This window comes from Otolemur garnettii, unplaced genomic scaffold, assembly GCF_000181295.1.
Source record: "Otolemur garnettii isolate 467f Iridium unplaced genomic scaffold, OtoGar3 scaffold00109, whole genome shotgun sequence".
NCBI classification, from domain to species: domain Eukaryota; kingdom Metazoa; phylum Chordata; class Mammalia; order Primates; family Galagidae; genus Otolemur; species Otolemur garnettii.
Genome location: NW_003852504.1, coordinates 1,263,444 through 1,279,910, shown reverse-complemented (window position 1 = coordinate 1,279,910; position 16,467 = coordinate 1,263,444). Strand labels below are relative to the sequence as shown.

The 16,467-nt window shown below is 38.3% G+C and overlaps 1 protein-coding gene across 1 annotated transcript in view; it reads right to left on the bottom strand.

Moving 5' to 3' along the window:
* Positions 1–16,467, bottom strand: part of OCRL (OCRL, inositol polyphosphate-5-phosphatase) — a 61,172-nt gene that overhangs the window by 26,005 nt on the left and 18,700 nt on the right. Inside the window, 10 exon segments of the mRNA XM_012809624.2 lie at positions 3,626–3,735; positions 5,170–5,281; positions 7,665–7,852; positions 7,952–8,068; positions 9,180–9,294; positions 9,786–9,887; positions 11,508–11,669; positions 11,982–12,102; positions 12,747–12,836; positions 13,252–13,362. Coding sequence (XP_012665078.2) covers positions 3,626–3,735; positions 5,170–5,281; positions 7,665–7,852; positions 7,952–8,068; positions 9,180–9,294; positions 9,786–9,887; positions 11,508–11,669; positions 11,982–12,102; positions 12,747–12,836; positions 13,252–13,362 — 1,228 coding nt within the window.

The window sequence follows — 16,467 nt, the reverse complement described above, 5'->3', positions numbered from 1 at the left end:
ATAGAGGCCATCTACAGCAAACCCACAGTCAATATCGTATTGAATGGAGTTAAATTGAAATCATTTCCACTCAGATCAGGAACCAGGCAAGGTTGCCCATTGTCTCCACTGCTCTTTAACAATGTAATGGAAGTTTTAGCCATCACAATTAGGGAAGAAAAGGTGATCAAGGGTATTCATATAGGGCCAGAAAAGATTAAACTTTCACTCTTCACAGACAATATGATTGTATATCTGGAAAACACCAGGATTCTACTACAAAACTCTTTGAATTGATCAAGGAATACAGCAGCATCTCAGGTTACAAAATCAACATTCATAAATTGGCCACCTTTATATATACCAACAACAGTCAAGCTGAAAAAACAGTCAAGGACTATATTCCATTCACAGTGGTGCCAAAGAAGATGAAATATTTGGGAGTTTACCTAACAAAGGATGTGAAAGATCTCTATAAAGACAACTATGAGACTCTAAGAAAAGAAATAGCTGAAAATGTTAACAAATGGAAAAACATACCATGCTCATGGCTGGGAAGAATCAACACTGTCAAAATGTCCATACTACCCAAAGCAATATTTAATTTTAATGCAATCCCTACTAAAGCTCCACTGTCATACTTCAAAGATATCAAAAAAAAAATACTTCATTTTATATGGAATCAGAAAAAAACTCAAATAACCAAGACATTACTCAGAAATAAAAACAAAGCAGGAGGAATCATGCTACCAGACCTCAGACTATGGTATAAATCAATAGTGATCAAAACAGCATGGTACTGACACAAAAACAGAGAGGTAGATGTATGGAACAGAATAGAGAACCAAGAGATGAACCCAGCTACTTACCATTATGTGATCTTTGACAAGCCAATTAAAAATATTGAGTGGGGAAAAGATTCCCTATTTAACAAATGGTGCTGGGCAAACTGGCTGGTGACCTGCAGAAGACTGAAACTGGACTCACACCTTTCACCATTAACTAAGATAGACTCTCACTGGATTAAAGATTTAAACTTGAGACATGAAACTATAAAAATACTAGAAGAAAGTGTAGGGAAAACTCTTGAAGAAATCGGCCTGGGTGAGAAATTTATGAGGAACCCCTGGGCAATTGAAGCAACATCAAAAATACACTACTGGGACCTGATCAAACTAAAAAGCTTCTGCACAGCCAAGAACACAGTAAGTAAATCAAGCAGACAGCCCTCAGAATGGGAGAAGATATTTGTAGGTTGTGTCTCCGACAAAGGTTTAATAACCAGAAACCACAGAGAACTCAAACGTATTAGCAAGAAAAGAATAAGTGATCCCATTTCAGGGTGGGCAAGGGACTTGAAGAGAAACTTCTCTGAAGAAGACAAGTATATGGCCTACAGATATATGAAAAAATGCTCATCATCCTTAATCATCAGAGAAATGCAAATCAAAACTACTTTGAGATATCATCTAACTCCAGTAAGATTAGCCTATATCACAAAATCCCAAAACCAGAGATGCTGGCGTGGATGTGGAGAAAAGGAAACACTTCTACACTGCTGGTGGGAATGCAAACTTTTGGAACTTTTGTTCCTTTTGGAAAGATGTCTGGAGAACACTTAGAGAACTAAAATAGACCTGCCATTTGATCCTATAATTCCTGTACTAGGTATATATGCAGAAGACCAAAAATCACACTACAACAAATATATTTGTACCAGAATGTTTACTGCAGCCCAATTAATAATTGCTAGGTCATAGAAGAAGCCCAAGTGCCCACTGACCCACGAATGGATCAATAAATTGTGGTATATGTACACCATGGAATATTATGCAGCCTTGAAGAAAGATGGAGACTTTACCTCCTTCATGTTTACATGGATGGAGCTGGAAAATATTCTTCTTAGCAAAGTATCTCAAGAATGGAGGAAAGAGTAGCCAATGTACTTGGCCCTACTATGAAACTAATTTATAGATTTCATATGAAAGCTATAAATTAGTTTCATAATTGTAGCCCAATTGCAGCCCAAGAATATGGGGAAGGAGGAGAGGGAAGAGAGGGGAGAGAGGAGGCTGGGTGGAGGGAGGGTGATTGGTGGGACCATGCCTATGGTTCATCTTACAAGCGTACATTTGAATCTTTCTAAATGTAGAATATAAATGTCTTAACATAATAACTGGGAAGATGACATGAAGGCTGTGTTGACCAGTTTGATGAAAATATTTCAAATTGTATATGAATCCAGCACACTATACCCCATGACTGCATTAATGTACACAGCTAGGATTTAATAAAAAAAAATCCTTGGATGGTCAGGATAATATTCTGAACACTTCCTTTTTGCTATTAACTTCAATGACACTTTACAATGGGTACATAACTAATCAAGTTCAAACTTCAATCCTCTATTCCTAGATTGGACTTAATCTTTGAGAGGAATAACAGTAGAGATTTCTCTTTTAAACCTGGACTTTTATAGAACAGTCTAGCTTTTTCTATAGAGATTAACATCTAAGCATGCAAGTCTGAGCAAATAACAGTTTATAGAATACCAAGGGTAGGGACAAGACCCTATTCATCATTCTACTGAAATAAGCAACACCTTGTACACTTGATCCAGGTGACACTAATATTTCTTATCAGTAGCTCTTCAGTTGATTCTCAAGTCAGGTGAGTGAAAGAAACAAAGTAACATGTACAAGAGCCATCAGTGTCACTTTAATTTTTTTATTATTTTATTTTATTTTATCTTTTTGTAGAGACAGAGTCTCACTTTATTGCCCTCGGTAGAATGCCGTGGCGTCACACAGCTCACAGCAACCTCCAACTCCTGGGCCCAGGCGATTCTCCTGCCTCAGCCTCCCAGCAGCTGGGATTACAGGCGCCTGCCACAATGCCCCATCCATGTCACTTTTCATTTGCTGACTGGCTCCCTCAGGGGACAGAAATACAAACAGACCACCCCCACCCCACCCCGGTGCTCTCAGAGTCTGAAGCAGCTAAATATGCCCCGGGATTCTTTCTCTTTCCAGTTTCTATGCTCAGTCAGCTAGGAAACCATAAGAAACAAGCATCAGGTGGAGGACAAATAGTTACCAAGAATGTACTGATAGGAGTGCTTTCCTGGGGGTGATTAGGGTATCTTAGGGCCTACTAACACAGTGGTTCTGTGTTCTCTAGCAGTAGCAGGTGTGGGGTCTCAGTATTAATATTTTTAAAAGCTTCCCAAGAAATTCTAATGTGTTGTCAGGATTGAGAGCTACTATGCTAGAAGAACCTTTCATGGGTCTTTGCTTTCAGCTTCTGGTATCCTGAGTTAAATAGTGAGAAGCAGTTTGGGAAAAAAAGAGCCAGAATAGGGCAACAGGTAATAAATAGGGGCAAGATCAGGAAGGCAAAAGTCTAAGCAAGTTTGCTGAGGTGAGAGAAACAAGGAGGCTCATAAGACTTCAATCACCCCGATGTATAAGTAGTACTTTTCTAAAGTAGGCTCACCTACTGAGTATACATGAAGGAAAAATTCTTCTATAATAGTACTGAGCCATTAGGTTTTCCTATCTCCTTTTAGGTATGACCTAAAAAAGTCTGCGTCCCTTATCAATATAAAGGACTGAAATAATATCAAGCCTTAGTCTTATTATTTTACCTGGAATCCCACCGGTCTGTTTTAGAGTCATACTTGTAAGTGGGGATAAACTTGATTTCTCCTTCATTGAAGTCAACAAAAGCTTTTTTCTGTGTGCGCTGAATATTTAGCTATAGATAGAAAGAAGCATCACATAAGCAGGGTAACATAACCTTATGTAACTCACAATCAAATTGATTAACCACTGTCCCCATTTCCAAGTGTTCAGTTCCATAATCTTTATAACAGCTGGGCGCCTGTACTTAATGGTTAGAGCGCCAGCTCCGTGCATAACTTTTACAACTGTGAGACAGTACATAAATAAAATTTCTGTGCATTATGAATTAAATCTCAGCAATACTATGGCATCTAAACATACCCTTAGATAGGATATTCATTAATAGAACAACACTATTTTTTTTTACTGCTATAGTGGCCAGGAATAAAATGGAAAAATGAAATCTGAATAATCCTAAATTCCTCAGAGCAGGGCAGGAATCACCCAGCACAATTTTCATTTAAAAACAACAAAAAAAGCACACAAATGGTGAACAGATAATTCCATGAACCAAATTCAGGGAATAGTTACAAATGATTTTGAAAGTTATCCCCACTCAAGTATTTTATGAAAACTATATAATACTCAGAATTTATTCCAGCTATACCCCTTTTGGAGGCAGGACAGAGAAAGGCAAAGAAATCAGCCAGCCAATCACAATGTGAAGGTAGACACCACCAAAAAGGCTCCGTCAAAAACAATTCTACTGTAGAATACCTGAATTCTGACTATGTCTGAGGGTCAAAAAGGCTCTTGTAAGGATTTGATTTAAAGATGATCAAATCAAAGCAAAACATTTTCTTTTAGCACCTAGTATCCACACACTGAAGTAAAAACTCAAGTCACATGCCGGGTTCTTCAAATTTATTGCCTCAAATATATGAAAACTAGGTTTCTGACTATCAGATTTTATGAATATTACAGAATCAAAGTTTTTTCTACAGGTTTTAACATTAACAGCTATATATAAGCTTGCTCCAACTTATCAACAAGTTCTCATTAGCTTGTAACCTATCCTCTTCATCTCAGACAGACTTTACTTCTGTGCTTCCCAATCCCCCTCATAGGGCCTCCCTTTTTTACCTCTAAGCTGTTGCTCAGCCTGCCAAATAATCATAGAACAGTTTTCCCTGTTCCATCTGCCAAACCACATCAACATAGCTGAAGGCCCACTTCCTCCAGGAAGTGTTCTCCAATTAACCCCACACATTCATCAATTCATTTATACAAGTCTCTGAAATCTCTTCTTGATAAAAACTTACTGAATAAACATTATATATACTTTTTATCAGTAATGTTATTTCCTCTCTTCCCATCCAAGCACTTAATAAAAGCACTATAAATCTTGTACTTAGTAAATGCATTACTAGTTACACTGTTTTAACAAGACAGTAAGACATTTCCATCTCTTCCTAGAGTGAGACATGCCTCCCATGTGTCTACCTCATAACCCTAACAATTTCATCTGCTATCTAGGAAAGTTCCTATAAAACAAAACCTTACTTACCTGGTCAAATTTCAAGAGCCTCTGAAGGTCATTCTTACTAATAAGACTTTTCACCTCACTGGCATCAGGCATGCAAAGTCTGTAATTCAAATCTCCCAACCAAATGACAACGCTGAGGATCAAGAAATACATGAACAAAAAAAAAAAAAGAAATACATGAACAGAAGCAGCATTAATTAGCATAAAACAGTTAGAAAAGGATAGAGAGAAAAATAGGTAAATTATTGATAAGGGTTCATTCACCACTATCTGACAAATGTTTTAAAGCTATAACTATTCTTTTGGGGGCAAGTTCTATCAGCACATGAGAGAAAAAATGGATTCTAAAACAAATGGGAAAACAGACACTCAATACATGAAGAATGAAACAGGGAATACAATACACATATGTGATTCAGAAGCCAAGGAGTTAATTGACTGAGAAGCATGCAGTTTATTTGCTGGACAGTTTCAAAATTTTGCCTGGCTGCTTTCCAGGTCTCTAGGGGAAGAGAATCTGAATGTTTTCTGCTTCTCAGAGCCCAGAGGTTCTGCAGACTCTGCTAAGGTCTGCATGTTCTGCATGACAACTCTCACAGGCAGGGCCCACCAGGAAAAGTAGGTTCAGGGCTTTTCAGTGTAGCCAGTTTGTCTATCCTTGCCCAAGATCTACAGTCCAAGTTCTAGGCAGGAAGAAACTGGCATGCCTCAGCTCTCATTCATAGCAACAGGCCCCTAAATATGCTGAGAGCCCCACAAAGGGAGACTCTGGAATTACCACATCAAAATGGATTCTCCTTTCAGCTATCTGAAGTTCCTAATGGGTCACTTTGCCATTCCCAAAATGCAACATGAAATTTATGGTATCCTAGGGAAATAGATTTATGGAATTACAGAGCAACTTCGTGACCTTGACTTTACCACTGTGAAACAGAATTGTACATATTCCTTATCCTTACGACATGGAAATAGTTCAGTATCACTACCCTTCCCTATTCTTTCCTCAGTTACCCTACCCTGTATTGAGAGAATATCCCTAAATTATCTTTTGCTTTCCTACTAATTCCCATCAAACCACTTATTCCCAATTGCCTTTTCAGGATTTCCATGATTAATATTAATTTCTTTACAACTACTCATTTTCTACCACCAATTAATCTATCTTCAATAGATTTATGTTTCTATCCTTCTTAACCCCCATTCTTCACTGACCTCTCTCTGTTCCCTCAGTTTGTAATAAGCACAGCCATTAAAAAGAATAATGCAAGGCTGGGTGAGGTGGTTCATGCCTATAATCTTAGCACTCTGGGAGGCCAAGGGAGGTAGATTGCTTGAGCTCAGGAGTTTTGAGACCAGCCTGAGCAAGAGCGAGACCCCATCTCTGCTAAAAATGAAAAACTGAGGCCAGAGGATCACTTGAGCCCAAGAGTTAGTGGTTGCTACGAAGCCATGGCACGCTACCAAGGGTGACAAAGTGAGACTCTGCCTCAAAAAAAAAAAAAATCCAGGTCTATATATAGTGGCTTAGAAAGAGATCCACAATAAATAGGATAATGGAGTCCTATACAAAAAGCATGTGTGGGGCGGCGCCTGTGGCTCAAAGGAGTAAAGTGCTCGCCCTATATGCTGGAGGTAGTGGGTTCAAACCCAGCCCCAGGCAAAAACTGTAAAAATAATAATAATAAGAAGAAGAAGCCCTAGTGTGTCTTCTTGAGGAAAAAATAAAATATAAGACAGTGTCTTATTTTTAAAAAAAGCATGTGTGTGTTTGTATGTGCACAGAGGAAAGTCTAGAACAACACTGTTCAATAGAATTATAATGAACATCACAATATAATTTGAAATTTTCTAGTAGCTGAAAGTAAAAACAAATGAAAAATAACTAACAATAAATTTCATCTTAACTAGTATGTCCAAATTATCATTTCAATATGCAATCAATATTTTTAAGATCAAGATATTTAACATTTTTCCCTATTAAGTCTTTGAAATTCAAAATGTAGTTTGCAAACATAGCATATCTAAATTTGGACTAGCCCCTTATAAGTGCCCAATAGCTACATATGGCTACTGGTTGTCATACTGGATAGTGCAGATCTAAAAGAACACACAACCTACGGTTAAGAATGTTTCTTTTGAAAAGAAAGACTGGCTGGAAAGAGTAGAGGATAAGAAATGAGGGAATTTTACTTTTACCTTTTATTACATTTTCAATGAACAATTCCATTATATACTAAAAAAAAAAAACAAAAAACAACTCTAAGTGATGGACCTCTGCAGCATTTTTCTAGATGCTCCACTAATAAAACTAACCCTTACTCTGATGTCAAATCTAATTTCTCTGCCTCAAAGAGTCTGCTATCCCTCAAAAACCCTCTCTTCTTTACAACTCTGATCCCTACCTGATAATCTCTCACTCTTCGCAGTTCTACAGTTTCTCAAAGTATTCAATCTCTTCACTATTCAAGCTCTCTTGTAGCCACTACTCAAAGCCTGCAAGAGAGTTAACCACTCACTCATGTTTCATGATGTTCAGTTGTGGGAGGGTCTGATTTGGGACCACAAAACTCATTCTCGCACAGATGTCCTTATAATCTTGATTCCTTCTCTCAAAGTCCTCCACATGGGCAGCCAGGTGGGAATTGACAATGCAAAAGGTAGTATTGTGAAATAGAAACCTCACAGCTACCCCACCTTTGTTTCCCTGTTAGCAAGAATAATTATTCACAGTTAGTACATACAACTAGAATTGAACTTTACACGGACATAAATAATAGTCAAATTCATTTCCAAAGTAACTTGCCATTTTCCCCATGACTCCAGTTCCAACCGTCTCTGTAGCAACATCACGAATATATCGATACTGATCCTTTCTGGCAAATATAAGGAGCATCATCCCAACAAGACGGACTAGTTGAACCTTTCAATTTCAGGGACGTATAAAAGGTTAATGTCAATACCACTCTTTGTCACATGTTGAACTTCCTACAATTAATTTTCCATCAAGATGACATACCGATGCCCAAATCTGAATCCAAATTTCCCACTGGAGCCCACAGAATGGAAAATAAAATTCTCTGGGGAAGCTCTAATCTGGTTTTGACCAACAGGAGTTAAAAAACTTGAGGGACAATGAATACACTCAGCTCTAGATTCATTCTCTTAATATCTTTTTTGCTTACCAGGAGTAAACAGTTTAAAAAATAAAGATAAAGCTGTTATTCCTCCACTTGTTCCTTCCTCCTCTCCTTTCCATTTTCTTATTTATAATTTTCTAAGAAATTTAAATCCTACAAAACAGCAATCCTTTTTACTTTAATTGTTTTTAGCCTATGAATTACAGTTCGAAATGTTTGAGATCTGTATTAGTCAAGGACCTTTATGAAAGAAATAATATCATCAGGAGTTTTATTACCTACATAAACTATTAGAAGATGTAGAGAAAAATTAGTCAGATTACTCTTTTAGAGAGCTTACACTGAGAGCTGTAATTAAAATAACTCTTCTGATAGCTAAACGCTTCTACCACATGCTTCCTAAAGACAAACAAATTGGCCCACCTTGCTAAAGGCAACTCTGCTCTTGACTTACAATCAAGTTTAGAACTCATTTAAATTCTACACACTTCTATTCTTGCTCTGATTCCAAACCATATCCTATGCATCCAAATGATTCATACTATTTTTCTGTAAAGCATTAAATTCTGACCACATCTATGAACAATTTTAATCTTAAATTTTTATAGCACAGCTGCCTCATATGTAATTATTTTGAGCTAATTATTGATATGAGAATAATAAAATTCTTTTTTTCTTCTAAAAGCTACCTAAGAAATGAAAATATAGGATCAGAAAGCTTAGGGCAATCTTTTTTTAGGCAATAAGGATGAGGGATTAGTCTGCCCTGTCCCTGTATTACACAGGGAAGAATTCAGTTAAATCACCCTTTTGGAATAAGTTACAGATAAAGGAATAACTCCTAATGAGTCCTATTTAGTCATATACTTTAAAAGACAGTTAAATACAGCTTACTTTCTTATACTTGGCTTTGGAATGTAAGCCTCTCTCCACAGCCATAGACCACTCTTGTTCCTTCACAGATTCAAAGTAGAAAAAGGCTTCTGTGCTCAAGTCTAGCTCTTGGAATCTAAGGGAAAAAAGGATGTGAGATCTACACATATTCCATAATTATTATATCTTTGGCTACCTCCTATCCTATTTGCTAAGACATTAGATGAGGAAAATAATAGAAGAAAAAGAGATTTTATAGAACTGCTCTGTTCACCCAGGTTATTGATAAGCACAAGGAATTTTCTTTTCTAAAGAATGCCCAATATCATATTCACAGGCTAGGCAAAAACTAAACCAAAAAACCTCCCACAAAGGATAACAGGAGAGCTTAGGAACTGTCACTGTTAGAATTGACCTTGACTCTTAGTTTCAAGGAATGTAGAATACAGTTTTCTATGGGTTTCAAGAAAATTAGATGCTTCCGTAAACCATTTTAGGCATCTCTTCCTTTCTGATCTCACAAATCTGATCCACAAGTTAACTCTCACATGTAATCTACAGTAAGTTTTGACCAAATACATTAATACCAAACATACAGCCAAAAGGAAATTCTGTAAGTGTCCTTACCCAATGCAGTAGATATCTGGAGGATTCGGATCACAGTTCAGCCAAGGTTCTAACCCGCTATCTGGAGATTGGCCATTCACGTTCCAAGTTCCAATAAAAAATCTAATACATAATACCAAAAAATAATTTGAAAACAAAAATCAAGTAAGAACCAAAAGAAGGCTTCTCTTGTCACTTCTACATAAGGGTATATTCAAAATATGCTAACAAAATTCCTCAAAACGTTTTGCCACACACATAAGAAAAACCTCTCGCATCTAGATTCTAGAACACAAAAGCAGTAGGCTTATTTGCTCTAAATTTTATGTTAAGTGAAACTGCAGAAAGAAATGTAGTCTCTATTTTAAAAAATGCAAAGTTAATTGCTCTACCATATTTCCTTTCAGTTAAATTCCATCCAAACTCATACTTGAAAGGAGAGCTTATGAATGGGAAAGAGGTATCTTCATACTGTAAGCTAGTCAATAGGGATAAATGTTCTGTAAGGGGCTGTGGTTGAATCAAAAAACTCACTTCCCAAAGGATTATAAGGACATACATGTAGGAAATTCCGATGAGGCAAATACACTATTAAGGAGGAAAACTCTTAACTAGCAGTTCTCAACCTATGGGTCACAACCCACAGGAACTGTATTAAAGGGTCACGGCACTAGGAAGGTTGAGAACCACTGGTCTTAACAGTTTACATACAAATATAAATATCATGAGGAATATGAGGAAATGGAGGTTTTAGTATACAGCGATAGCTATGATTGAATAATAAATGAGGCATGACAGGATAGCAGATGGGACTGGAATACTGGACTCTAGAAGGGTACATTCTAGTCATGAATAACAAAGAAAAGTATTGTTGCTTCATACATTAGAGATACTTGTGCATGCCATGCCGCATTACATTCTGCACAGGTCCAGAAAAGAGGATGTCAATAAGTAAAGGTGAAATAAAAATAATACAGAGGAATGAATCTAAGACATATTTCTCAATGAAAAGGATTGAGTGAAACTTTCTTTAGTTAACTTAAAAAAGTAAGTAAGTTGAGAGGTAGTAGTAATGCTGGATTTTAGTTTTCTGATATTGGCTGAAAAGAGCTCAGTAGTCCAGATAAACACACTTGCTTATGGAATGTGCTAGGGGACAAGTTTCTAGTACAGGTGAGCTTAATCTGGTTCTTTAAGACTGGATAAAGCCAGGTGTGGTGGCTCACTCCTGTAATCCCAGCAGTCTAAGAGGCCAAAGTGGGTGGATCGCATGAGCTTGGGAGTTCGAGACCAGCCTGAGCAAGAGCAAGACCTTGTCTCTAAAAATTAGCTGGGTATTATGGCAGGTGCCTAACGTCCCAGCTACCTGGGAGGCTAAGGCAAGAGGATCCCTTGAGCCCAAGAGGTTGAGGTTGCTGTAAGCAATGATGCCATGGCACTCTACTAAGGGTGACAAAGTGAGACTGTCTCAAAAACAAACAAACAAACAAGACTGGATAGAAATATTAGTAGACATGTTATTATTAGTAATTAGAAAATTCAAGGGAAATGATAACATCTACTTATTTCAGATATGCATGTTATTGACCAGTATTAGAGACAGGGGCTTGAATCAGATAACTATTCCTTTCTATCATACTTTGAGTCATAATTAAGCTAATATCTTTATCTTAAGTATCAAAAGCCCTTTGTATGCTATACCTATTAACCTTTTAGTCTCAGTTAAGTAGAAGACAGACTAACCTGAAAGTCTGAATGTTCACATATTCTTTCTCTCGTTTTGCCAGGATATGTTTGATGAGACCCTCCCGCTGCCCAGACTGGGTATGTGGTACAAAGAGCTTCCGCATGGTATTGGTCACTTTGGGCTGTTCCTTGTTAGAAGCTTCTTTTTCACGTGGATGCCTGGCAAATAAATGAGAAATTCAAAAACAAAACTGCCAGGACAGGCATAGTGGGTCACACCTGTAATCCTAGCACTCTGGGAGACCGAGGGGGTAGATTACTTGAGCTCAGGACTTCAAGACCAGCCTGAGCAAGAGCGAGACCCTGTCTCTAAAAAATCAATAGGCGGGTGTTGTGATGGATGCTTGTAGTCTCAGCTACTCAGGAGGCTGAGGCAAGAGAATCGCTTGAGCCCAAGAGTTTTAGGTTTAGGCAAAACTGCTCAAAATATAATTCTCCTACAGAAAGGAAATGTTTTCACATAGGACTTACATCCTATTCACTAAAGGGGGTGGGGGTGGGGGTTCCCGATGACTCCCTATAGACTGATTTTGTGAATTTATTTTCTTATCCAAATTCATAGATGAAAAATCGTCTTCAAACCCAAGAAGACCTGAAAGACAAAGAACCCAAAGTCAAAGGGAGAAAATTAGCTAACATCCAAAAATAGCCAGGGTAGACAGGGCTTTGATTTGATCACAATTTGATCAGTGATGTTACTAAACAGAACGGTGCCATAAGGGTAGGAATTACTTAGATTTGGATTGAAGAAGCACATCCATCCCTGAAGCATTGACAGACTAGAAAAACACGAGTTTATAATAATCTGCAGCCTGAATAATAATAGCTAACATTTATTGAATTATATCGTTATTTTACTTCATCATCACAAAAAAACCTCAAAAGTAGATACTATTAAAATTCTTCCCACGTTACAGAAAATGGAAGATAAGGGTTGTTGAGTAACTCGACAAAGGTCATATAAGTAGTTAAGTCCTAGATTTAGGATTCAAACCCAGACTGTCTGGCTCTGAAGCCTGTAGTTTTTATAGGCTGATAAACTGGCTCCTGAAGAGCCACCACGCCACAGAAAGGATTAGGAGTGAACATGGGTCAGTGGGCATGGACTTGATAAAACCACTCCACAGGAAAATGTGCCTGACATTGACTTTAATCCACATCATTCCATCTGGTCTGACAAAATCTACTGACTCTGCAATGATCATAGCAACCAGGGAACCAGCAACCTTTCAGTACCTGAAAAAACAGAAGGTTTCTCCTTAGTGTCTAATTTCTGGTACCAGCTGGATGAGTCCTTTTGCTCTGGAACAAGAAGTTGTGACTGAGCTGGAGAGACAAGGGTCATGGTCAGAAACTGGGGAGCCCTTACTTGAGTGGAATTTGCCATAACCAAAAGCCATTCTTTCAACATTGCTTAAATGCAGAAGCCAGCACCATTTTTTAATGCAGTGGAAGAGACTAAGGAAATGAGTGCAGCTCTGAGGTTATCTGGGAATAGGAGAAGTACAGTCTGCTGTAAGTTTTGCTTGACATGACACTAAAAACTCTGGAAATTGTCTCAGTGTCCTTAAATCTGTGTAGATTGGTTCCTTAACCTCTCCCTGTTGTTGATTCCTGAAGAAAAAAAAATCAACTATCAGAACTCAAAGGGTGAGATACTTTGCTAATGGCCACTTTCCTCTGTATCAGCATGTCAGAACTTCACTCCCATTGAAATAGTAGAAAGAAGAGTCTGAGTTACCTTCTTGAGCAGCAAGGACCTCTGAGAGGAACTTCAAACAGTGTTCCTCATCAGGGATTTCAAAGAGGCGCTCTCTGGTCCAGTCCCCCTGAACCCGAATTTTGCAGCCACCTAGAAAGAAATGAAATCCATATATATACAGCTATGGGATATAATATTTTATTGGGATGATATTCTTAACTTATCAGGTTAATAGGAGAAGGTCCAGATCGCAAATATTCCAGACTTCTAATGTAGGAAGCACATGTATAAGACCAAAGACTCGGTGGAGGGGATGATGCAGAGAGGGAACCCTAATGGAAGTGAGTACTCCTAGGGCTGATGAACTCTGTCAATGGGCAGCCCAATGTAGGGGTATGAAACATACAAAAATCATAGCTTCTTATGTTCTGATCTCTCTCTCAGATATTACTACAGGGACCTTCAAGTTCTAGAAGAAGTTAAATTCCTCAATCACCCTCCTCTCATCCCTTAGCTGAAAAGTCCTGATATTTCAAATCAGATAATATAGTAAGAGTATCTTAAGTGTGAAGAGAATAAAGGAAGTAGGATCATCTATTCATAGGCACAGATTAAATTACAAACTAATTTTAAAAAAAAGAAAAGAAGCATGAGGTTGATTCAAAGTATTTCATTACCTCAAGTAAAAAATGTATGTCTTGAAAGAATTTACAAAAGCAATATAATGACCTAGGTCCAAGAGCCATTTGGCTAAAGTATAGCCAACCAGAAAACAGCAGAATTAGAAATGAAGTTATCTAGGACTTTAATTTCTTAAGTGTATAATATACTGTCTCCCCTTTTCTGATGCCCTATAGTTACCATCTGTATCAACTGTTTGGATATAGTAACCCAAACAGATCCAAGCCTACGTACTTGTTTATATTCTTATTCTAACCCATCAGTTTCCATGGTCTAAAGTAATCAACTGTTCTGGGGGTAGTCTAGTACTGGGAAGCTCCTAGGACTCAGGATCTTCAATGCTAAGGCTGAGAAAGTCCAAGGAGAGCTGGGCTGGTTGGTCACTCTACTTGTGATAATGATGTTAGATGTCTGTTCATAGATAGAAGGAATTTAATAAATGTTGAACTGGTGGTGCCTGTGGCTCAGTGGGTAGGGCACTGGTCCCATATACTGAGAGTGGCAAGTTCAAGCCCGGCCCTGGCCAAACTGCAACAAAAAATATCCAGGAGTTGTGGCAGGCACATGTAGTCCCAGCTACTCAGGAGGCTGAGGCCAGAGAATCGCCTAAGCCCAGGAGTTGGAGGCTGCTGTGAGCTGTGATGCCACAGCACTCTACCGAGGGCGACAAAGTAAAACTCGATCTTGGAAAAAAAAATGTTGAACTAGACTCTTTCACACTTGTAACAATGAACTAAGAAAATGAAATGAAAATCCAGTTTTTTTTTTTTTATGGTGGAAATCTACTTCTTAACTTTTGGTTCTCTTTTTGTCCTTTGCATTTCCTATTGTTTCTTTCTTTGTGGTATGAGTTAATAAAAGAAAACAGTTATTACTTAGAAAAAGAGATAAAGATGGAGAAAAATGTGAAAGAAAGCACCCAAGTGGACCAGAGATAAAAGTAACGAGAGTGGGTGCAATTGTAAAGAGGGAGAATGAAGATACAGGGAAAATATCTTTAGGGCCTAACAAATCCTCCCTTTCTCATATTAAAAGTAGTTTTAAAAAAGAGCAGCTCCTGACAGAAATTTAGAGCAACATATATTCTCCCCCCCCCAACAATTCCTTAAAGATATATTTTAGCAAATATGTATGTAACTGACCTATTTAACACCTAGAAGATTCCAGAAATTGCTTACAAAATAACTGGATGTTCTCTCATTATGCTGCTTGGAAAAAGAGAATGAATTGTCACATGACACAACCCATCTACTATTCTTCTCCGTTCTAAAACCCTCTGGGCCAGGTGTCCTCAAACTACACAGGCCACATGAGGCCTGCCTAGTGTTTTTGCTGCCTCTGCTTGTCCTGCTTAGCAGCCAACTCATCCAGGGCCCCCAGTCCGGCTCTCTAATGGTCTGAGAGACAGTGAACTGGCCCCCTATTTAAAAAATTTGAGGACCCCCTGCTCTGGACCTCTGTGATCTTTAATATTCTTGTATCATCAATTTCATCTGAATAGTCCCTACACTTTTCAGTAGTTCTCCCATCCAAGTACTAACCAGGCCCAACCCTGCTTAGCTTCCGAGATCAAATGAGATTGGGTGATATGGCATAGATTTTTTTAGTAGTTCTCTACTATGCAGGCACTAAAATGACCAAAGACACTTAAAAACTTCTGACACCTGGGTCCCATCTAGGACAATCAAAACAGGACCTCTGGAGGTGAAGTTCAGGGACTGGGAGTTTTTAAAATACTCCCCAGGTGATTCTATGATGTCTCCAGATTAAAAATCAGAGTCAAATGCAAACTGGGTGGTCCCTCAGGAGAACACTTCCTCTTAATGGAAATGGTTTATATTCTCTCACACTTGATGTAATTTTGGGTTGTGTAATTATTTGTTCTATTCCACCTCCAGACTGTTCCCTGTCCTCCTCCCTCAAGAAAAGTCCCTCCTCCTTTGAGCTTCACCGATTAGGCTATAGTATTTTTTCCCCTGTTCGTTGATCCTCTATGAGATTATCTACTACATGCTCAGAAATTTCAGAATCCAGGATTCAACACCTGACTCATAAGACTTCCACTCTATGCACACTCCCACCATTATTTTGGGTCCCTTTAAAATAAGCACAGAAAACCCAGTCAATACTTTCCCCTACACCTCAGCAACCAATTCCTCAGTTTCCACTGGGACTCTCTGTTATACACCGGACTTTTTCATCATAGAAACACCACCAGCTCATAAACCTCTAATTCAAACATCCCACTCTGACCTATTATTCCTTCTGACTGAACTTGCTCATCATCCCCATCGTAATTGTTGTCTGACTTCATGGGAACCTTCAGTCTCTTGATTCCTCTACGTCCTCACCATTCTTCAGCTATCTCCTACTTTTATTTCCCTTTTTATCAAACAGATGCCACTCTTGCAAAAACCCAGAGCCACCTTACCTGCTATTCCATAGCACCTACATGGTTAAATTTCCAACTTTCAGGAATCCAACTAACAGTCGTCTCTGTATTTATACCCAAGCAACCAGAAGGGTTACACACACACACACACACACACACACACACACACACACACACAGAGC